Source organism: Emydura macquarii, unplaced genomic scaffold (assembly GCF_026122565.2).
Source record: "Emydura macquarii macquarii isolate MOO-44397 ecotype Brisbane River unplaced genomic scaffold, CSIRO-AGI_Emac_v2 contig_3296, whole genome shotgun sequence".
NCBI classification, from domain to species: domain Eukaryota; kingdom Metazoa; phylum Chordata; order Testudines; family Chelidae; genus Emydura; species Emydura macquarii.
Genome location: NW_027133433.1, coordinates 271,670 through 294,692, shown reverse-complemented (window position 1 = coordinate 294,692; position 23,023 = coordinate 271,670). Strand labels below are relative to the sequence as shown.

Below are 23,023 nucleotides of genomic sequence, written 5' to 3'. Positions count from 1 at the left end.
GGAGCTCCCCTCTGATGGCCCGTGAGTCCCAGTCCACAAGCCGGGCAGCCATTGGCACCTGGCCTCCTCCTCGTCCTTTGTTCTCCAGCTGGTCACACCTGGCTGGCTTCCTGTGTGTGGGCTGGGTTAGCCATGAGCATTAGTTGCTAGCTACCAAATGTCCGGGCAATTGGTGGGGGGGCCACTATTTTCTGTGACTGTCCATGGATTTGGGGGGCGGGGGGGAGCCAGGCAGGCCCCACACAGCCAGGCCTCAGGTCTGGGTCTCTGCAAAGCATAAACCACCTTTTCAAGCATGCACCACACAGGGGAAACTGAGGCACACACACTAGTCATACAAATTATTATGACAAATTCCCATTCTGTCCAGCTCCCCCCTCCCCCCCATAGCTGGGCTCCCTGACCTGGGGTAATGCACACTTACCCCCCACCCCTGCCAAATTTAGTCTCTGCCCGGCTGGCTGAAGCCCTGGCTGTTTAGGGGCATCTGGCTTTCCTTCTGTCCCGACGGAGCTGGGAACCAGACAGAGAAGCAGATTCCCCACAGCGAGGTGGGTGTGTTACAGCCCTGCCCCACAGACCGCAAAGCCCTTCCAGTCTCCAGAGGGGGAAACTGAGGCAGCGAGAGGAGAGGGAGCTTGTGGAGGATAGAACCCAGGAGTCCTGGCTCCCCAACCTGGGCTCTGCCTATTGTGCATTGCTGCCTTTCCAGATGCTGGCGGCGTCTTGGATGTTGGGGTGGGGAGTCCATTGCGGGGGGGGGGGGGGGGTACATTGCAGCTGGGGTGGGTCCTGTGCATGGCTAGCGCTGAGATCTAAGCACTTCTGGTCTCTCTGTGCTGCGTCACACACCCCCCCTCTGGGCCCCACGGCCCCTGCCAGGATCACCCCACCCAGCAGCTGGCCCCACCCTCGGCAGGCAGAGAAGGAATGTGTCCTGTGGGGCTGTGGTCCCTGGAGACACGTGGCGAGGATCTGGTCTAGCGCCCCCTACTGTCAGATCTGGGCCCTCTGCTCCCAGTACCCCCAGGCCCCAGGACCCTCCAGTTTCTCCCCCAAAGCCGGGTAGGGTCGAGGCCTCAGTCAAAGCGCTAGAGTGCAGGTCGCCTGCCACTTTCCATGCTAAGCCCCTGTTTTCAGCCCCTGGTAACTTTGCCCCATGTTCACCAATGGGGCTGGACTTCCTCGGCCCAGGGGGGCCACCTTGGAGTGAATTTGGGGGGCGGGACAGAGGGGAGAATTTCAGCCAAATCGGTTCTTTTGGTTCTGAGAACCAGGCCACCGGTTTGTGAGCCGTTAGCCCCCACCCCCGGACAGCTTTGCCTTTCAGGTTAACAGCAGCTGCCCCCCACAAGTCCCTTCTGCAGGCGTCCCCCAGCGGCGTGGACACGAACGCGCAGGGTAATTACCAGCATGGCTATTTGCAAGGGGGCCGGGATCCCCACAGCTGGACCCAGCTGGGGTGGGGGGGTCAAACCGTTGGGACACAACCACCCGCAGCAACAGTCCCGGCGGGAACAAAGATGGTTATTACCACCGCCGAAGCAGGAGGCTGGAAACGGAGCGGGCTACGCGTCGCCCCAAATCAGAACATCCTTGTCAGAGCTGAAATTTACCTTTAACAGGCTCAAGGCCTGGGCTGAAGGAGTTTCTCACCTAAAGCAACTGCCCAGCTCACCAGCCCACATGGCTGGGACCATAAGAGCTAGGAACAGTCAGAGCAATGGTCCATCTAGCCCAGCATCCTGTCTTCCGACAGTGGCCACTGTCAGGTGCTTCAGAGGGAATGAGCAGAACAGGGCAATTAGCGTGTGATCCAGTCCCAGCTTCTGGCAGACAGAGACCAGAGCCACCCAGAGCACGGGGTTGCATCTCTGCCCATCTTGGCTAATAGCCATTGATGGACCAATCCTCCATGAACTTATCTAGTTCTCTTTTGGATCCTGTTATGCTTTTGTCCTTCACAGCATCCCCTGGCAGTGAGTTCCACAGGTTGGCTGTGTGTTGGGTGAAGAAGTACTTCCTGTTGTTTGCTTTAAACCTGCTTCCTATTCATTTAATTGGGTGAGCCCCTGGTTCTTGTGCTCCGTGAAGGGGTAAATAACATTTCTTTAGTCACTTTTTCCACACCAGTCATGATTTTATGTCCTCCATCATACGCCCCCCCGGCACCGGTTTGTCGGCCCAGGAACAACGCTGACTGCTGTGTTGTTGAGACCATCTAGCACCCCGTGCTGCAGAGAAGGGATGTGAAAGTTGCCACTCTGTGTGTGCATGCGTGTGTGTGTGTGTGTGTGTGTGTGTGTGTGTGTGTGTGTGGTCCGGGGGGGTTGAACCAAGGTGTTCCAAATTGAACAGTCCCAGGTTTTTTAATCTCTCCTCCTATGGAAGCTGTTCCAGCCCCCTAATCATTTTTGTTGCTCTTCTCTGCATCTTTTCCACTTCTAACCTGTCTTTTTTGAGATGGGGCCACCAGAACTGCCTGCAGTCTTCAAGGTATGGCCGTGCCATGGATTTATATAGTGGCAGTATGAAATTTTCCGGCTTATTATCTACCCTAATGGTAATCTAGCCTAATGACCTTTCCTCGTGGGCCCTAAAATTCTGTCAGCTTTTTGACTGCTGCTGCACTTGGGTGACCAGATGTCCCAATTGTATAGGGCCAGTCCCAATATTCGGGGCTTTTCCTTATATAGGCACCCATTGCCCCTCCCCCACCCACCCACCTCCTGTCCCGATTTTTCACATGTGCTGCCTGCCTGGTCACCCGAAGCTGCACACTGAGTGGATGTTTTCAGGGCTCTATCCACGCTGACGCCAAGATCTCTTTCTTGCATGGGAACCGCTAATTTAGACCCCATCATTTTGTCTGGACCGGTGGGATTGTTTTCCAACGTGCGTTGCTTTGCATTTCTCAGCGTTGAACGGCAGCTGTCGGTTTTTTGCCCAGCAGTTTTGCAAGACCCTCCTTTGTAACTCTTCGTGGATTGCTTTGGATGGCGGGTCAGGAGTGAGGAGCATCCTCCCTGGGGGAGAGGGGAGGGAACGCCGGGGTTGAGGGCACAAGAGGCCCTGATGGGAGGAACCCCTCTCTGTGTCCGGCCGCTCACTTGGTCGAGGGGGCCTCCTTTCTCCTTTCTTTCTGTGGCAGGACTTGGCCAGAATCACCCCCAGGACTAGCAGGACCCCGGCGCCCAGGCCCAGACGGATGAGGTTGCCATGGGTGAAATCGGGGAGCGCGGGGGAGGTGGGGGCTGCTAAAGAGAGGAAGAGGGGAGGGGTCAGTCTGCAGCCACTTGCCAGGGGTTAAATATTAGTCGGCAGCGGGTGGTGGTGGAGGGGGGGCTGAGATTAGACCCTGCCCTGCCCCCATTGCAGTTGGGGGGTGACTCTGGATTGACACCGGGGGAGGCTGAGATCAGAACCCAGCCCTGGCTCTGTTTTCCATGTCACTTACCCAATGAAGGGCTGTGGCTGAGCCCCGAGAACGCTGGTGAGGTGGGGCTGGGGGTCTCTGGGGGATTGGTGGGGCTGGAAGCCGGGCTGGCGCCTGTGTAAAGAGAGGGGTTTAAATGCAGCTGCTTTATCTGTCCGCTGCCACTGTCCAAGGCACCATCTCCCAGCCCTGCCAGTGCCTGGGCGGTACAGATCCCCTGGCATTTCCCCCCCCCAGATTGGGGGCCTGAACCCCGACATCCTGGCCAAATCCCTCCAGGGGTCGGGGGAGTATTCTTGGTTTTTTTCCCCCCTAGTAACTTTTTATTCTGTTTTTAACAATAAGATGTCTAGGAAAACCAACATAACAAACCAGACGTCAGCGTCTCGGCCCACAGACCCCTTGTGCCAGCCAGCCGCAGCGAGACGTCCCCCACTGCGTTCTCCCCAGGGCGAGGGGGGAACACCAGGCCCCCGTTCTTTGTGTCCCACTGCGTACAGACCCCCCACGCCTCAGGCATAGAGTCATAGAATCATAGACTATTAGAGTGGGAAGGGACCTCAGGAGGTCATCTAGTCCAACCCCCTGCTCAGAGCAGGACTAACCTCAGCTAAATCATCCCAGCCAGGGCTTTGTCAAGCCGCAGCTAAAAAACCTCTAAGGATGGAGATTCCCCCACCTCCCTAGGTAACCCATTCCAGTGCTTCACCACCCGCCTAGTGAGAAACATTTTCTAATGTCCAACCTAGACCTCACCCCTGCAACTTGAGACCGTTGCTCCTTGTTCTGTCATCTGCCACCACCGAGAACAGCCTAGCCCCATCCTCCCTGGAACCCCCTTTCAGGTAGTTAAAGGCTGCTATCAAATCCCCCCTCATTCTTCTCTTTTGCAGACTAAACAAGCCCAGTTCCCTCAGCCTCTCCTCATAAGTCTTGTGCTCCAGCCCCCTCATCATTTTGGTTGCCCTCCGCTGGACTCTCTCCAACTTGTCCACATCCTTTTTGTAGTGGGGGGGCCCAAAACTGGACACAATATTCTAAATGTGGCCTCACCAATGCCGAATAGAGGGGAATAATCACTTCCCGTGACCTGCTGGCAATGCCCCTCCTAATGCAGCCCAATATGCCATTGCCTTCTTGGCAACCAGGGCACACTGCTGACTCATCTCCAGCTTTTTATCCACCGTTACCCCCAGGTCCTTTTCTGCAGAGCTGCTGCCCAGCTCGTCGGTCCCCAGTCTATAGCTGTGCATGGGATTCTTCCTTCCTAAGTGGAGGACTCTGCACTTTTCTTTGTTGAACCTCATTAGATTTCTTTTGGCCCAATCCTCCAGTTTGTTTAGGTCACTCTGTATCCTATCCCTACCTTCCAGGGTATCTACCACTCCCCCCAGCTTAGTGTCGTCCGCAAACTTGCTGAGGGTGCAATCTACCCCATCCTCCAGATCATTAATGAAGATGTTGAACAAAACCGGCCCCAGGACCGACCCCTGGGGAACTCCGCTTGTGACCGGTTGCCAGCTAGACATGGAGCCATTGATCACTACTCGTTGAGCCCTATGCTCTAGCCAGTTCTCTATCCATTTGATAGTCCATTCATCCAACCCATACTTCTTTAACTTGCTGATAAGAATACTGTGAGAGACCGGATCAAAAGCTTTGCTAAAGTCAAGGCATGAGGAAATCCAGCTCGTTGAAGAAAAATGAGGACAACAAAGTTCAGAAGCAGGGGAGCGAGCTGGGAAGGGAACGAAGTGGGCACAGAAGAGGGGGGGATGAAGGAAGGGCCCAGGCATTTAATACGATCATTCAGATACTTCCAGGAAAGCATCATATGCCTGTGACTGCCCTAAATACCCTCTGCCCTTTCAGCTGCATTCTCCATCACGTCCTATCCCAAACACTTGGGGTATTGCTTTGTGCTGTTAAACAGCCCCTACGTCTCACCCCAGAGGTGGCTGCATCTCAGATCCAGGTGAGGGGGGTCCTTGTATAACTGACCTGCGTGCCCCACCCCAGAGGCAGCCGCATTTTCGGGGACTCACCTCTCACGACCAGCTGGACGGGGTCGCTCTGCTCTGACCACTGGGGCAACCAGCCTCTGCTGAGGTACCGACAGCGGTAACTGCCGGCATCGCCTAGACCGGCGTGGGAGATGGGGAACTCGGCCGCCTGGCCCTGCGCTTCCGCGTGCCGCACCGGGACGGGGCTCGCGCCCCTGTAGAGGAAGAGTCGGGTGCAGGGCACCTGGCAGAGGCAGCGCAGGGAAACCTGCTGCCCCACGGGCACCGCGCCCTCCGCTGGGGTCACCCAGAGTGAGGCTTTGTCTGGGGTGACAGAGGGAGGGGCAATAAGACACAGAGCTCCCAACCCCACACCCCAGGGGGCAGAGACTGCTCCCCTCTCCCACGCCCCAAATCCCCAGGGGGCAGAGATTTTCCCTTGGATCACCCCCCATATGAGCAGAGACCACTCCCCTCCCCTATGGGGGCAGACACCTGCTCCCCACCCCACATCCCAGGGCTTAAAGCCCTCCCCCACCCGGGGCGGGGGGGGGCAGAGAGCTCTCCCCCATGGTCTGGCCCCTTCTCAGAGCAGGAAGGGCCTGGCTGGGATGCCCAGAGGGTTGCATGGGGGGGGGTGTCAGGCCCCCCAGCCCCCATTCAACAGCAGTGGGATGTGGTGGCCTAACCCCCCCTCCCCCACGTGGGTCCCAGCCCCCATCCCAGGGTTACTCACGCGCTGCAGCACCCAGGAGGTGGCCAATCCTTAGGGCACCTGCAACAAACAGGGGGTCATTATGGGGAGAGTGGGGGGGCCCTGATGGGAGGACCAGGCACCATGAGCCAGCTGCAGAGCAGGCCAGACACAGGGCCCAGGGCAGAACGCGGAGGGGGTGGGGAAGTAGCGGATGGGACGCTGGGGGAAGGGAAGCCCTGTCAGTAGGGGGTGATGGAGGGGCATGTGTGTGGGGGTGGAGGGGGCCCTGTGTGGGGCAGTGGAGGGGATCTGGGGGGGTGGCAATAGGGCTGCCCCTGGCACTGCCCCGGCTCTAGAGATGCACCAAGCCAGCACATCCCAGCCGCTGAGCGACCTGACAGCCCCAGGGGTGGGGGTCCGGACGGGAGGACACACCGGCTATGGGGAGCAGGTGGGGGGCACGTCGGCCACGGGGTGGGCAGGGGAAGCTACTCACAGCCGAGGAGGAGGAGGGCGAGCACGCGGCCCATGGCGTCGGGGCCCACAGCAGCCACTGGGCAGTGACGGCACAGCCGGGGCTGGGCAGGAAACGTGGCTAGAACAGGAAAACCAGCGACTTGCGAGCGAGGCCGGTCTGTCGCCTTGTGCTGGCCGCCTCTCGGGCACCGTCACTGAGCTCAGGGCCCATCAGGCCAGGCACTTCCTGGACCCTGCCACGGAGGCGAGGCCTGGCTCGGCTGAGAGCCAGTGCCAGGGTGGGCATCGCCTCTTCGCACTCATTGCCCGAGGGCCGCGAGCATCTCGACTCCATATCCAGGCTTCTTCCCCAGTGCCCGCTGGCTCCGCAGGCGCGGTGTGAAGGGGGCTCACCCCCCACGGGATGCCCCGTCTCCCAGCGGGGCCACCTGCCGTGGCGCCCTGCGTCGTAGCTGGCATGGAGCTGGGTCAACTGGGTGCTCTGGGAGAGGCCGTGGGCTGTATCCATTCCCCTGGGACGTGGGGTTCCCTTTGTGTCACCGGAGCAGCCCGTTTTAGCCGAGGCTTTGCCACACGAGGCCCCACCCGCCCCGTCCTGGCTGCCGGCCACCCACAGCATTAACCGAGTGTTGGCGTGAGGGGGGTTGGGAGGTGATGGCATCTGGGTGCTCCCCCTCCTCCATCGGGCCCCTGCCCTCCAGGCAGGCAAGGATCCCGCTGAGTTCCCGGCTGGGGGAGACAGGGCGACATGGAACAGGCCAGTTGGCAGTGAAGGAGAACAAGGGTTGGGGTACAGGGGAGCTGGTGTCAATCGCCATAGCGCAAGAAGCGGCAGTGGGTTACATCGACTGTGGATCTGGGATTGGGGCCAGCTGGGAGCAGCTCCCTGATTTTCAGTAATCTTGGCTGGTTTGGGGTTTACACACACACAATTATGAAATTACTAATTCAGGCCTAAATGGACGAAGGGCGCTAAGGCCTCCGTGTTCTCCATGTCTCTATAAACATCTGTCACTAAAGGTCTGTGTCACCAAATCCGTATGTTTTACCAAAAAAGTGTAGGTAGAACAATTACACCCAGTTCTAACCAAAACTCTCCCTGGTCTGAGAACCCCAGGGCCTGTGGGGCAGTTTCCCCAGGACAGAGGGGCAGGCACCAGCCCCAGGCATCACCCCAAACTGACACGGGTACCGAGCTGATGCCAGCCTTCCTCTGGCTTTGTGAGTGTAAAGCTCACTAGTAACGTGCCCCTTCAACTCCCTCTAGTGGCTGCTCCATATCCGAGGGTGGTGAGCCGGCTCCTTCCCAGCTGTTCACTTCAGGTTCCCCTTTTAGGTTCCTGGCTTTAACCCCACTCCCGGCCCAGCTGGGTTAGAAAAGGGGAGGTTCCGAAACAGGGACTGATGCTACATGGCGGAGGTGGGGTTGTGAGTCGCCTCAAGTGATAATGAAGCCAGCCCGCTGCCAGCTTGGTTTTTTGGGGGGATAGAGCTCCCCCAGACGACAAATCTTCTTGGGATGGCTGGGGAAAATCTGATGTGAGGTTTTGGAGTTGAGAGGGCGAGGGAGATGCACACACTCACATATGCAGAGAGCAGGGCTCACCCCCACCAGCAGAAGGGAGGAGGGATGCACGCACAGACACACTGCCTTCCACGTGAGCGTCTCAGAAATACCGGCCCTCAGCGGCTCAGCTTGCCAAGTTTGGGGCTCCTAAACTGACCGATTAGCATCTACATGATGCTGGAGCTGGAGGGCTGGGGTTTTCTGCTCCCTCTAGGGTGGAGCAGAGGCGAAGCCTGCTCTGTGCAGCCTGATTTACGTGCCATTAACCCATAATCCCACCTGCTGAGTTTGGCTGTTGTGCATGGCCTGTGTTCACGTGTTGGTGTGTAAATGTGACAATAGTTTATTATCCTTGCTGGGTCAGAGATGGGGCACGGGGCAGAGGTGTGAAGAGGCATGGCTCAGGGGTCACCCCCACGGCTCAAGCAATTTGGCTTGGTTGGGTAATGAAAATGGGTAACAGTGGCAGGTGGGAAAGTCTGGACATGAAGGAGGGAGATTTGCCTTGGAGAGATGGGCTGGGCTGGGGATTTTGAGCTGTTTGATAGCTAATGTGGGCATCGTGTTCTTGTTTAAATCTAATCCTTTGGGACTATAGCAGACGCCGTCTGGCCCCTCTATTTTCTTATACTTAGAAGATTTTGCTGCCATCCTCCTCATCAAAACAAAACTTCCTTTATCCAGTATTTTAGGTGCGTGGAGTCTATGGTGATGAGCATCGTATAAATCCCTAAATAGCGCCGGCTTTGAATATCACATGCTCTCATAGATTCCCAGACTTTAAAGCCAGGAGGGATCGTTAGATCATCTGGTCTGACCTCCTGTAGAATACAGGTCATAGAATTTCACCCCATCATCCCTGAATTGCGCTCAATAACTTGTATTTGGCTAAGCCCGTCTTTCAGAAAGGCGTCCAATCGTGATCTGAAGTCATGAACAGATTGAGAATTCACCACTTTCCCGGGCCAGGCCAGGCCCATCACCTCAGTACAAAACAAGACTTTATTTACAACCCCCCCACGAATCCATCACACTGGCACAGAGGCAAAGGTGGGGGGAGGGAAGTGCCGTTACCTGGCTTGCGTCTGCAGCCCTGGCATGCCACCGTTTACAGGGAGGGGGCGAGCTCAGTCCGCGGTCGAGGCATAGCGACGGAGCCCAAGGCCTTCCTGGAGAGACGGCCGGCCCGGGCAGAGGCGTGATTCTCATGCAGCTCCTCTGGGGTGGAGCGAAGCCGCCCCCCATGCACAGTCCCGGGCTCACTCGAGCTCACGGAGCAGCTGCAGTTCGAAGACCTGGAGGTGCTCCTTGAGCTGACGCCGCATGTCCGGGGCCGCCCGCCGCTCCCGCTGCAGCTCGCAGATGCGCAGGCGCAGCCGCTGTTCCCGCCGCTTGCAGGCCTGTAGCTGCCGCTGGACCCGGTCCAGGGCGTCCAGCGCGGCCTCTGCCCGCCGCTTCCACAGCAGGGCGCTGCCCACCTGGTAGCTGTGCTCGCTCTGGATGTAGGCGCCGGCCGGGGGTGGCAGGCGCAGCATGTAGAAGGAGGGGGAGACGGGGCGGGGCGGCTCCGGGGCAGGCGGCGCAGGGGCCTCGGCCTCTGAGGGGGCATCTGTCTCTGGGAGCCCCGGGGCGTCCGTCTCCGGGAGCGCCGGCGTGGCTGTGGCCGCCTCCTGGCCCGTGGCCACAGCTGGGTGCTCCAGGAGGATGTCTGACAGGCTGGCCAGGATGACATCGTGCTGATCCTCTAGCTCCACCCCCTGGGGGAGGGGCCCAGGCAGGCTGCGGTGCTCAGCAGTGGGGGCGGCTGCGGGCGTGGCCGGCTCGGACTCCGCCTCCTCTGGGAAGCACGAGATGTCCACGTGGGCTGGGGCGTCCTGCTCCTCTCGGCTGGGATCGCGCCTGCAGGGAGAGGAACGGGGTGGTCAGAGCCCATCCCACAATGCACTGCAGGGGGCAAGCTCAGCAGAACCCCAGAGCCCCAGACCAGCCCAAACCTCCCCAACCCCTGACCCAGCCCCAATCCAAACTTGGAGTGGCCCCTCCCACACCTAGACCCTGACCTCACCCCCAACCTAGCCCAGGGGTCAACATACATGGGCAGCCCCGGCTCCTCCCACCCCCAGACCCTGACCCCACCCCCTCAATCTAGCCCAGGAGACCACATCCAGGGCTGCCCCACCCACCTGACCGTGACTTCATTCCCTGCCTCCCAGATCTGGCCTCCGGTCCCAGCTCCTCACCCTCACCCATTGCCCCTGTCATGACCGAGCCCTGATCAGCCTCCCGGGCCCTTCTAGTCACAGTCTGGCCTGCACAGCCCCCTGCTCGGAGGCTCTGCGTCGGGAAAAGACAACCCAGCCCCTCACTCCATGACCCAGCCCCTGCCCCCCTTAGTCCAGCAGACAACACACAGGCCGGGCACACACCTCCACCTCCTCCAGGCCCTGGCAGACTTGGGGTCATCGCTCTTCTGGCCTGGAGGCCTCACCTTTGCCGCCCGGCGCGCCTTGGAGGACTCAAAGATGGTGGGGACGGCTCCCTCCTTGAGCCGGTGATAGCCACTGCAGAGAGACATCGGCAGGCATGAGCCATCCCCAGCCCAGCTGTCTTGGGAGGACCCCACTGCCCTGCACAAAAGGCATCACCCTGAGAGGAAGCTCACCCAGAACGGGGACGCTTGGATGGGAACGCGGTTCCACTAACTTAGCAGAGTCTCTCTTTGCTGGCTTGGGAATATTTTTAAATGGCTCTTTGCCCCGTAAGAAGCACCAGGCCCAGGATCACGCCGTGACTTTGGGGCATAAGATTTTTAATCGATCAGTCTGTCTTGGGCCGTGTCGACGCTATGGGTGGCACAGCGGCAGCTGTAACCCTTTAGCACCAGAGCACAGACACTTCCGACATCGACGGAAGGGGTTCTTCCATCAATGCAGGTAACCCGCCTTCCCGAGAGAATTCTTCCGTTGACCTAGCCTCCTCCACAGTGGGGCTTAGGCAGGCTTAACTACGGTGTTCAAAGGTGTGAATTTTTCACACCCCTGAGCCACGTAGCTAGGTCGATCTCAATTTTAAATGTCGACCAGGGCTTAGTTTGTGGTCATAATTTTCACCTGTATATAGGCTTCGTAATAAGCAGCAGCCTGAGTTTTTACCCCCTCTTGCACAAACCCCATTGGCCTCTGAACCAGGCCATGTTTTACTCAGGAGTTTAAGGACCCAATCCTGCGACTGGATCCACAGTCAGCCCTCAGGGCTCCACATCCATAGATTTTTAAGGTTGGGAGGCAGAATTAGATTATCTACTCTGACCACACATCTAACAGGCCATAGCATTTCACTCATGCCTTGAACCCAGTGACTTGCGTTTCATTAAAGCACCTCTTCTGGATATAAAACCATCAGGAGATGGACACTCACTTCCCATGGGAGTCTGCGCCAGTGGATAATCACCCTCATTGCCACACACCTGGGCGTGAGTTCTAATTGGAACAGGTCTGCAGAATCCAGCCCTGAACATGGATTCAGGAGCTTCACATGCAGCCATCCAGGTTTGACACTTTGAAAATGAAAATGGACCCAAACATTTGCTTTTCGGGGCAATTGTAGAGGCTGATCCAGCTACTGCAAAGGTAAGTCACTTTGTTCACATGAACAAGCAGTCGGAGTCCCTGATCTTAAGCCAGAAGGTATCTTCACAGATTCCAAGGCCAGAAGGGATTATTGTGATCATCTAGTCCATAACACAGGCCAGACAACTGCCCCCAAATTATTCCCAGAGCAGATCGTTTAGAAAAACCCACATTCGATCTTGATTTTAAAATAGTCAGTGATGAAATCCACCATGATCCTTGGTAAATTGTTCCAGTGGTTAATTACCACCACTGTATAATGGGATAATGGTCCTGGCTTTCTTTGTAAAGCGCTTTGAGATCTAAAAATGAGAAGCCCTAGATAAGAATTGGGGGTTATTACGGTCTACAGAGGGAAACTGATTGGAAGAGCTCTTATATCCATATCATTATTCTAGAATAGCTATAGTGCTTTAAATTCACACCCTATCCTGTTCCCGGTTAACTTCCCTGTCCTATTACACGCCTGAGGAATGACTTTAATTATGCGGGTAAGTGGTTGTGGGTACGTTTAACCTCCATCACAATAAACCCCAGTGCAGAATATAATGCTTATTTGACATTACTTTTATGTTCTCAAAAAACCTAAACTTTAAACCCCCACGCCACGCATTTCTTTGCTCACTGGAAAGACCTTACACCAAGAGATCTGCTGTAACCAACCAGCACTGCGTTCCATCAGACCTCACTGAAAAATGGGGCCAAGGAACTGTGACAAACAGACCTTAAGAAAACTCTAGGCCTGAGGGGACTCACGATCCAGTCACTCCTCACAGGGAGAGGGGATGTGTCTGGATCTGGGGGGACAATATGGACCAGTCTATCTTCACAGGTAGAGGGGAATATCTAGACGGGAGAAACCATGCAGATCAGTCCATCCTCATGGGGAGGGTAAGTGCATCTGGACTAGTGGGATCATACAGACCAGTTCATCTTCCCGGAAACAGCTGTCTTGACTGGAAGGTGGGGGAACCCTACAGTCCAGTCCAGCCTCACAGAGAGGGGACGGTGGGCACATCTGGACTAGAGGGAACCAGTCCATCTTTGGGGGCAGTGAGTGTCAAGACTAGGGGGAACTATATAGACTAGTCCAACTTCAGAGGAACATGCCAGGACTAGGGGGATCCATACAGACCAATCCATCTTTTGGTGGGGGAAGGAGGGTATGTCAGGACTAGGGGGAAACATATGGGCCAGTCCATCCTTCCAGAGGGCAGATGAAGAGAGCTCAGGCCAGGGCACCACATGGTCCAATGCACCCTTCCAGTGGGCAGAGCACCAGGACCAGGCGTTTACGTGGCTGATGGAGCTGCTCCTCTCCGCCCTCCAGCTGTGGGCAGAGTCAGGGAGAGCTGGTGTGAAAGCTCACCTGCCAGACTGGCTGGACTCAGATTCTGTAGTGTGACCCAGCTTTGGGGCACAGAGCCGGGCCACCCTGGCGTCGGCTCGGCTTCCTGCACCCACCTGATCCCCACCATCTCGAAGCAGCTCTTCTCAAAGTGTCTGGAGCAGAAGTAGATGTAGTCAGAGGCTGGGTTCCAGGGGCCCTGGCCGCTCGGATCCTTCCGCCGGCAGTTCTCCAGCCACACGCTGCGCCGTGGGTTGTCCTTCTTGGGCAGCCTGCGGGGGTACAGATGGCACCGTTCAGCTCCCAAGAGAGGCGTGGACTGGGGGTTCAACTGTGACAAAGAGGGGCTCCATGGGGGGCACAGGCAGATCCAAGAACAACCACCCCTCCTTCTCAAGAATTTTCAGCCTAGAGATGACACTGTCCTTGTTGAAGAAAAAGCAACTCAACCTCCAAATGATCCCCACCAGCTCAAAGGCTCCACTGAAGCTGGGACATTGGACCAACCAGAACGAAGCAGATCAAAGGCCCATCTAGCCCAGCATCGCACCTCCAACAGACTCCAGCAGCTTCAGAGGAAGATGAAAGGCACCTCCTAGAACTTCTAGTGGGCAGTTCTGGAATAACCTGCCCAGAGGGGAAGTTTGATCCTAGCCTCCCAGTGATTCCTTGATAACACCAGGACACTGCTGTGGTTTTGGAGAAACAAGCTTTGATGCTAACGAGCAATTCCCTGCAACAGGGAGTGCCGCAGGCTGGCGGTGGTGCTGGGAAAATGTTTCCTTTCTGTGGGTGTTAAAGGTGCTGCCATTCAGTGTATCTGGATGGCCCCCTTGCACCTTACCCATGGGGGGCGGGAAGGGAGAGTCGGCCATAAGGGAAGGTCGAGGGGAGGGAGCAGGACCGGGGTGGCTCTTACCGATGGAAGGAGATGCCTCGGTTGCGGGTCTCGCGGGTGTCCCGGGTGCAGCAGCCGGCAGCAGAGCAGTGACGGGGCATCTGCAGGGAGAGAGAGACAGAGATGGGGAGGCCCTGAGAAGCACTCACCCCTGCTCTGTAGCTATGACCCAGCCAGTCGCTCACAGTCGGGAACCCTGATGCCAACCCTCCGTTATAGCCGGGATAGTCCCCCATCAATATCTAACCCCCCCCCACCCTTCCCGGCTCTCAGCCTTCCCCGTAGGTGACCCCTGGGGACTCCCCCTCCACAGAAGCTCTCTGCCTTCTCCTGTATGATGTTCCTCCCCCATAACCAGGGCACCTCCCCTCCCCCAACAATATCAACCCCCAACATCCTCAGGTCGGTATCTTATCCTCCCAGCCCCATGGCTCTCAGTCTTCCTCACCTCACCCCCATCGCCAGGCCCCCACCCCCACATCTGCCCCCCGCCCCCTTATCGCCAGGCCCCCACCCACATCTGCCCCCCACCCCCCCCTCGCCAGGCCCCCCTCCACATGCCCACCACGCACTGCAGCTCTCAGGTTCCCCATACGTGTCTCCCCCCCCCCCAGTAACCGGGACCCAGCTGCAGCGACGCAGGGAGCTTGGCCCCCCCCCGATCCGCATCTTTGCGCCCCCCCCCGGTGCTCGCACCCCAGCTGCGGAGGAGAGGCAGGAACCGGGTGCGGCGGCTGGGGGGGGGGAGGGGCGATCCCGGGGGGACAAACAGCCCCGGCGGGACGCGGCCCGGGGCAGAGGCGGGGGGATGGGGGCGAGTCACACGGGGGGGGGCAGGGAATCCCCCAGGGAAGGGGGCGCCTACCAACAGAGGGGGGCTGTTGGCAGGGAACCCCCGTGGGGGCGGGGCTGTGACGCAGCGGGGGATTCCCCCCAGGGAGGCGGTGACGCGGTGGAGGGGGGGGGTCCCGTCTCACCTCCCCGCTCCCATCACTCCACACGGACGCCGCAGCAGCAGGCCCGGGTCTGACGCTGGCGGTTCCCCCTCCTCTCCCCGCCTCCGGCGCAGGCGCAGTTTGGCCTCTTGCCGCGTTCTCGCGAGAGCTGGCGACGGCCGCTAACGCCCCCTCGCGGAGCGAGCGCGAGTCCCTCCCTGCGCGCGACAGCGGGGGTGGGGTCGGCGGCGGCCAATCGGATTTCAAGCGCCTGCCCCGTGGTGGGGTGGAGGGAGGGGGTGACGCGTCACTCTCCGACGGGGAGCCCCGCCCCCCGCCGCCCGCCACGGCTTCGGAGCCCGGAGACAAGCCACGCCTCTTCCTGCCTACAAACCCCGCCCCGCCCTCAAAGTCTACTACAAGCCCCGCCCCTTCCTCACAGAGCCCCGCCCTTTCCCTCAGGGGTGGTGCAGATCCCCACAGGGCAGCCCCTCCCCCCCCGCAGTGGCCCATGGCCCTGAGGTGGCTCCTTTCTCGTCTCCGGTGACCAGGTGGAGGGGTCTTGGAGGCTCGGCCCAGTGACCTCCCGGCCCCGTGGCTGCCCAGCTGGCTGCAGGCTGCCCCCGGCACGCCCGGGTTGAGAGGACAGCAACTCAGAGCATCCAGGGCGCCGACCCGGCGCATCCAGGCCATGAGGACAGCAACTTGGTGCAGCCAGACCGCAAGGATGGCAACTCTGTGTCTCCAGGCTGCAAGGACGGCAATGCAATGTCTCCAGGCTCTCAGGCCGGCGACTCGGCGCATCTAGGCCGCGAGGACGGCGACTCGGTGCATCCAGGCCGTGAGGATGGTGACACGACACGTCCAGGCAACCAGGATGGTGACATGGCACCTGGCGGGGATGGAGGCTCTCGCTCATCCCCCCCCCCCCGCTTGTGCTTGCTGAAACGCCAATCATCCATTCTCTCTGCTCTTTCCTGCCCTGCCCTCTCGCTGGCCCTACTCACCATACGCAGTTGAGCTAATCCCACCTTCCTTCGCTTGGGCCAGGCCTGTCAAATGGCCTAGGCCTAGGGAAGTGCTGGCTGGCTTTGGACGTGTCACATCCTATGGGGGAATTCATAACCTTACACCGTCACTACCGACATTTCACCGGGAGGTTATTGCCCACCGAGTCAGATCTAACAAGGCAGGATTCCGCCTTCCTGGTAGGCAGTGGAATGCACTTAACCGCGCTCAGACAACACAGAGAAGGTGTGGGGTCTTGAGCATTTGGTTTTTGGATGAAAATTCAAAATTTACTGGCAAGCAACGCTTTTTGAAAAAAACAAGTTAGAGTAAAACCCAATTTTTCATAAGAAAAGGGCTTAAATAGAGAATTGTTGACCATTCCTTCATAAGAATGGCCATACTGGGTCAGACCAGACCAGACCATCTAGTCCAGTGTCCTATCTTCTGACTGTGGCCATTGCCTGGTACTTCAGAATGAACAGAACAGGGCAACTATTGCGTGATCCATCCCCTGTTCTCCAGTCCCAGCTTTTGGCCGTCAGAGGTTTAGGGATACCCAGAGCATGGGGTTGCATCTCTGACCATATTGGCTAATAGCCATTGATGAACCTATCCTCCATGAACTTATTTAATTCTTGTTGAACTTAGTTATACTTTTGGCCTTCACAACAACCCCTGGCAACGAGTTCCACAGCTTTGCTGTGTGTTGGGTGAAGTATTTCCTTTTCTTTGTTTTAAACCTACTGCCTGTTAATTTCATTGGGTGACCCCTGGGTCTTGTATTATGTGAAGGGGTAAATAACACTTCCCTATTCATTTTCTTGACACTATTCATGTTTTTATAGACCTCTAACATATCTTCCCTTAGTTGTCTCTTTTCCAAGCCGAAAAGTCCCAGTCTTTTTAATTTCTCCTCACCGAGGCTGGGTGAGTAGGAGCTCTAGACATCTCTGCCTCTTACAACACCAGCCCCTTGCGAGAAGACACAGCTCTCAGCTGGAGAAGGGTTTAACTGCTTTGCAGGGGCAGCTGCGTCTCCAAAGCTTTGAAATATCCTAGCACCTCTGGGAGCCGTAGGAAGACACAGTCCCTCAGGAGACAATTACTGGTCCCTCCATGCTCCCAGTTCATGCCATGCATCTGCCAGTCTATGGAGGAACATCACCCAGCGTCAATCCGGAGCCACCCCTGACTGCAATGGGATCAGGGCTGAATTCTGATCTCAGCTTCCCTGGAGTCAATCCAGAGTCATACCCGACTGAGATGAAATTGTTCTGGATTGGTTTAAATATGAGCAGAATCCAGTCCATATTCTTTAGAAACAACCCCTGGTGCTGGAGATGCCGGCTCATATCGCCTCTGCCCTCAGTTTATAGCCACAGACCAGTTCATAGATTCCAAATCCAGAAGAAACAATTATGACTCTGCATGGTGCAGGCCGGAGGTTTCTCTAAATTAATTCTTGCTTCCAGTCCAATAGCTGTGATTGAACTAGAGCATATCCATTTTTCTGAGATGCAGAATCCAAACAGCAAATGCAGCTGTCCACACACAGAGTCTGTTTCTGGGGTTTGTTCCTTTTTCTTAGTCATGTATAATAGCACAGAAATTGTGTGTTGGAAAGCCCACCCCTTGTAATAGGTAATCAAGATCTGAGAAGGAGATAAGTGCTCATATCCTCCTCAGATGGGGTGGCTGAGTGGTTAAGACAATGGCGTGGTTATATATTGTGCTCTTGATACATTCAAATCCCAGCTTTGCTAGACTCTCTTATTCTTCCTCCCTTCACAAACATCATTTTCCTCCTTGAGTTCTGCCCCGCACTAATTGCTGTATTCGCATTCAGGGACCTTGCAAGAGAAACCAGACAAAGGAGTGTAAAGTGCCTGCTCTCCAGATTCAGTTCACGAGCGGCGTTCACTTTTGGAAGCGACAAAGTTTGGATTTCAATGGGGAAACCATCCCTTAATAACCAGCGGCTCAAGTTTGTCTTCTTTCTCATTTCGTTTCATGATGTCACCAGGATTGTATGCACCTGGTGCAAAATCAGCATGGCACACATTTGTCATCTTCTTACATGGGTATGGACCTCTGCTAATCTCTTTGTGAATGAGTAGTCCTTTTGATCCACCCATCGTCCAGACAAGACCTTTTTCTGCTTTGTGTTCTTCTGCTGTCAACTTTCCCTTCCAGTGCCCGTAAACATGCATCGCTCGCTGAACCTCTTAAAATGCACCCTGCAAATTGAACCTGTCTTTTCATAAGACCTCTAATTAACATTTGCTTTGTTCCAGTCATCTTCGTTGTTGGTTACGTGGTCTATCCATGATTTTTTCAGAATTTTCCTATAACACCATAATTTAAAGGACTGTAGTTTCTTTATTATCGATTGTTTGAAGGTCCATGTTTCCCAGTAACTTAACATAGACCAAATGTATGTTTGCAAGAGTCAGAAATTTAGTCTTCAGATTTATGCCCCTTCTCATCAAAGGTTTATTCTTCCAGAATGTCTCTTGAACTCTTGCTATTCTGGTGCTGACTTCAATATCCAATCTTCCATCTTCTGTCATGATGCTTCCTAAATAGCAATAATTTCTCACTTGCTGCATGGCTGTGACATTCACTGGACTCTTGCATGTTTTCCAGGGATCCCTGCATGCCGCCATAGTTTTTGTCTTGTCCACATTCAACTTTAGACCATATATTTTGCCATATTCATATATAATCTCCACTAACATCATAAGACTTTCTTTTGAATCACCCAACAGCACTATGTCATCTACGTAGTGAATGTTTTCATTCATTTTCCATTAATCTTAATGCCTTCTTCTGTTTCTTCCATTAATGTAATCAAATACTCACTATAAATGTCAAATAAAGTCAGTTGCATTATACCGCCTTATCTCACTCCTCACTGGATCTTCATTAGCTTTTCATTTTCATCTCCCATTATTATTACCTTCTGATGCCAGTATAATTGTTTTATTACTCGGAGTTTGTATCCATCGATCCCCACAGATCTTAATATATTGAGCAGTTTGTAGCGGTAGCTTCTGTCGAATGCTTTTTGGAAGTCAATAAAACACAAGAATATTGTTTTCCCCTTTTCAATTTATCTTTCTAAAATGAGCTTCAAGTTCACAATGGCGTTTATCGTGCCTTTCCCACATTGGAAGTCATATTGTTGTTTGCTTATTCCCTTATCAATCTGTCCTGGTACTTGGTTCTGAACAATTTGCAAAAGTATCTTAGAAGCAATACTACGCTGCTTGTTCTGTAGTCTTTACAATCCATAGTAGTGTTCTTTTCTGGGATTTGGATACACAGTGAAGTTGTAAAATCCTTTGGCAAACATATTCTTCATTACCTCATTACAAATCAGCTAGTATTCCACCACAACCTACTGCTTTTCATTCAGAAGTATTTTTATTGCTACCATGATGTCTTCATCCATTATTGACAGGCTAACTTGGTTGATATCTAGTTGACGTTTTTCAGTTCTATCATCACCATATAATTCTTTGATATGTTCTCGCCATCTCTCGTTCTTGTCTTTAGGATCTGTCAGATATTGTTCATTTTTGTCCTTAAGGGTTGCATTGGTCACTTTCCTTCTGTAATTTAAACTTTTTGAAACATTTTACTTTGTTTGTTTTCTTTATCCAGTTCTTCAAATTATTTGCATTTCTAATTCAGCCATTCAGACTTTGCTAATCTGCTTTTATTCTTTATCACTTTAGTTAGTCTTTGGTATTCGTTTTCTGCTGTCGATCTGTGTGCTTTTACTTTCTTTCATCTAGCAGAACAGTGATTGTATCCGTTTCCATGTTTTTTTCTTAGTTAGTAACTTCTTGCCTACCTGTTTATCTGCACCTTCTTTGATGGCATCTTTGAGAAGTCTCCAGTTTAACTGATCTTTGTTGCCATGAATGCACACATTACATAGATTAAAAACTGGCTAACTGATAGGTCTCAAAATGTAATTGTAAATGAGGAATCATCGTCAAGCAGGGTTGTTTCTCGCAGGGGGGTCCTGCATGGATCAATTCTTGGCCCTATGCTACTTAACATTTTTATCAATGAGCTGAAAGAAAACAAAGTCATCACTGATAATGTTTGCAGATGACCCAGCGATTGGGGGAAGGGTAAATAATGAAGAGGACACATCACTGATACAGAGTGACCTGGATCGTTTAGCAAACTGGGAGCAAGTGAACAATCCACAGCCAAATTAATAATGGCCAAATGTAAAGTCGTTCATCTAGGAACAAAAAGTACAGTCAACTGTACTTATAGGCTGGGGAACTCTCTCCTGGGTAGCAGGAACTCTGAAAAAGATTTGGGGGTCGTGGTGGCTAATCAGCTGAACACGAGCTCCTAGTGCAACACTGTGGGCAAAAAGGGCTGATGCAATCCTGGGATGCATAAACGGGAATCTTGAGTAGGAGCAGAGAGGTTATTTTACCTCTGCATTTGGAACTGGTGTGACTGCTGCTGGAATCCTGTGCCCAATTCTGGTGCCCACAAGGTAAGGAGGATGGTGATACGTTGGAAAGGGGTCAGAGAAGAGCCACGAGAAAGATTGGAGGACACAACCCAGGTGCTCGATCTATTTAGTTTAACAGAGAGAAGGTTAAATGGTGACTTGATCACAGGCTTTCGGAACCTACAGGGAACCAGAAATTTGCTCTTTACTCTATCAGAGACAGGTCTAACATGCTCCAATGGCTGGAAGTTGAAGCTAGACAAATTCAGACTAGAAAATAGGGTGTGCATGTTTAACAGCAAGGGCAATTAACCTCTGGAACAATTTACCAAGTGCTGGGTGGGGGAGGGATTCTCTATCAATGGTAATTTGTTAATCTTGATGGGCTGTTTTTCTATACAATCTGCTCTCGGTCAAACAGGAATGAATTCAGGGAAGTTCTCCGGCCTGTGTCATCCAGGAGGCCAGAGGGGAGGATCACGATGGTCCCCTCTTACTTTATAGTCTACGAATCTACAGGCCCATGCCCAGGGCTAGATTAAGGGCTAGGCCTTGTGGGCCTGGATGCACAGATGGATTTAGCCGTCGCGAGGCTGAGTATTGCAGGACTTACGCTGCAGGGACCTGGATGATCACAGTAAGATGCTGTGGTTGACAAAGCCCGAGTACGGCACCTACACTCCCTGTGCAATGAATGCGGGGAGAAAGGTGCTGGAGAATGGGTTCCACAAATGCCAGCACGCGAGGAGGGGAAGTGCCTAAGCCAGCCAATGGGAGATGCGGATGAGAGGGGGTGTGTGCAAAGCCCCTCCCCCTCCCTTGGAGAAAGGGGCCTAAATCCTGAGGACCAGGGAGGTGCCATTTTCTGCTTGGGGTCCACAGTCAGGAGCCCTCTTTGGAACTCAGTTCCTGTGGTGTTCTGGCAAGCAGTGGCCCCCTGATAGCAATGAGCCCGGAGGTTGGGGTACTGCTCCGGGATGCGGCTCTTTAACCTCCAGTGCTATTTAACTCCAGGATGCTATTTAACCCCCAGTGACGCACCTTCAAGAAGAGAAATGAGAGTGCCGTCCCTTGGGCTATCCCAGAGCTCAGCAATCAGGGCATTCCTCTGACAAGCAGCCAAACCGGGTTCAAATCTCTTCCCCGGAAGAGGGGGGAACTGAACCACTGTTGCCCACGTCCCACAGGGGGCCGTAAGCTTTGCACGAGTGCCTCCTTGCATGAACTCGCCCAAGTCGGCGGGCAGCCTCTGCGCACATCCCCCGTGTCAGGCCCCACAAGCAAGTTCAGTGGCCGAACACCTATCTTCTCCCAGCCTGTGACTAGTTCTCAGAGATGGGCATCCAGCTGCCTGGTGCGGGGCTGCAGAGTGCAGACCTGGAGGCAGAAACAGTGGCGCTGAAGGAAGTTTTTGCTGAAAAAAAAAACCAAAAAAAAACCCCAACCCAAACCTGCTGGAATGCAGCCGCACCCCAGCCACTGACCCGTCCATGGCATGGTGCCACCCAGCTTACACGCGGACCGGACTATTGCAGCGTAACCATACAACAAATCGTATCCCCCTCTCCCTCACTCTCAAAGCTTGCACCCCTTTTTTTTGCAATTAAATTAATTGTTTATCTGCTGGCTGCTTCTCTTCACAGTCCCCCAAGGCAGGACCGTTATCTATGCCCAGCAGAGCCACTTTGCGTTTCCTTTTTAACTAGCCCCGCTGGAGTTCGCTTCGGTTACCCGCTGTTAATGAGGTAACCACGGTGCATGTCCTCCCCATCCCTTGGGAAAGGAGTTGTGGGTCTGCTTCTAGACTCTACGCTTGGGCCTGGCATCAGCGCCGGCAGATGTGGCCTCTGGATTTGACAGGCATTTTGATGCCCATCTCCAGCTGTCTCAGACCTGGCTTTCTGCACTCAGGATGCTAGTTAAAGACTTTCTCTAGCACATCAGACTTCCGGCTTGTTGTTTTCACGTTCAAGGCCCTTCAGGGCATATTCCCCATCCCACCCTGGGCCAAGACCACCATGCTGACCGCTCAGGAAGGGCTAATGCAGTCCTGGGATGTGTAAACTGGGGAATCTGGAGTAGGAGTTGAGAGGCTATGTGCCCTCTGCATTTGGCATGGGAGCGACCACTGCTGGAATCCTCTCTCCGGATCTGGTGCCCACAAGTCAGGAAGGGCGCTGAGAAGTTGGAAAGAGGCCAGAGAAGAACTGCGAGAATGATGAAAGGGTTGGAAAACTTGGACTCCAAGATCTGCATTTATTCATTGTGACATGGAGGAGGCTGAGGGGGAACTTGATCCTGGCTTATCAGCACCTACGCGGAGAACAGATATTGGCTAATGGACTCACCAGTCTAACGGACAAAGGTCTCACAAGAGCCAATGGCCAGAAGTTGAATTAAACGAATTCAGACTGGAAATAAGGTGCAGTTTTTTAACAGGGTGGGTGTTTAGCCAGGGTCGTGGTGGATTCCCCATCAGTGGTGATTTCAGGACTGAATGTTTTTCTAAAAAATCTGCTGTAGCTCAAGCAGGAAT

General features: G+C 54.5%; 1 protein-coding gene across 2 annotated transcripts; it reads right to left on the bottom strand.

The window, feature by feature from the left end:
- Positions 1-9,163: 9,163 nt before the first annotated feature.
- On the bottom strand, positions 9,164-15,190 carry THAP7 (THAP domain containing 7). Of its 2 annotated transcripts, none has more exons than XM_067532756.1 (5): positions 15,033-15,190; positions 14,077-14,156; positions 13,274-13,429; positions 10,607-10,741; positions 9,164-10,079 (listed from the first exon to the last, which is right to left on the bottom strand). In XM_067532756.1, the coding sequence occupies exons 2-5, from the start codon at positions 14,154-14,156 to the stop codon at positions 9,440-9,442; spliced, it is 1,011 nt and encodes a 336-aa protein (XP_067388857.1). In that variant the 5' UTR covers positions 15,033-15,190; the 3' UTR covers positions 9,164-9,439. The 2 variants fall into 2 exon arrangements, with proteins under 2 accessions (XP_067388857.1, XP_067388858.1); XM_067532757.1 differs by having other exon boundaries at positions 14,077-14,189; positions 15,033-15,127.
- Between the last annotated feature and the right edge of the window lie 7,833 nt (positions 15,191-23,023).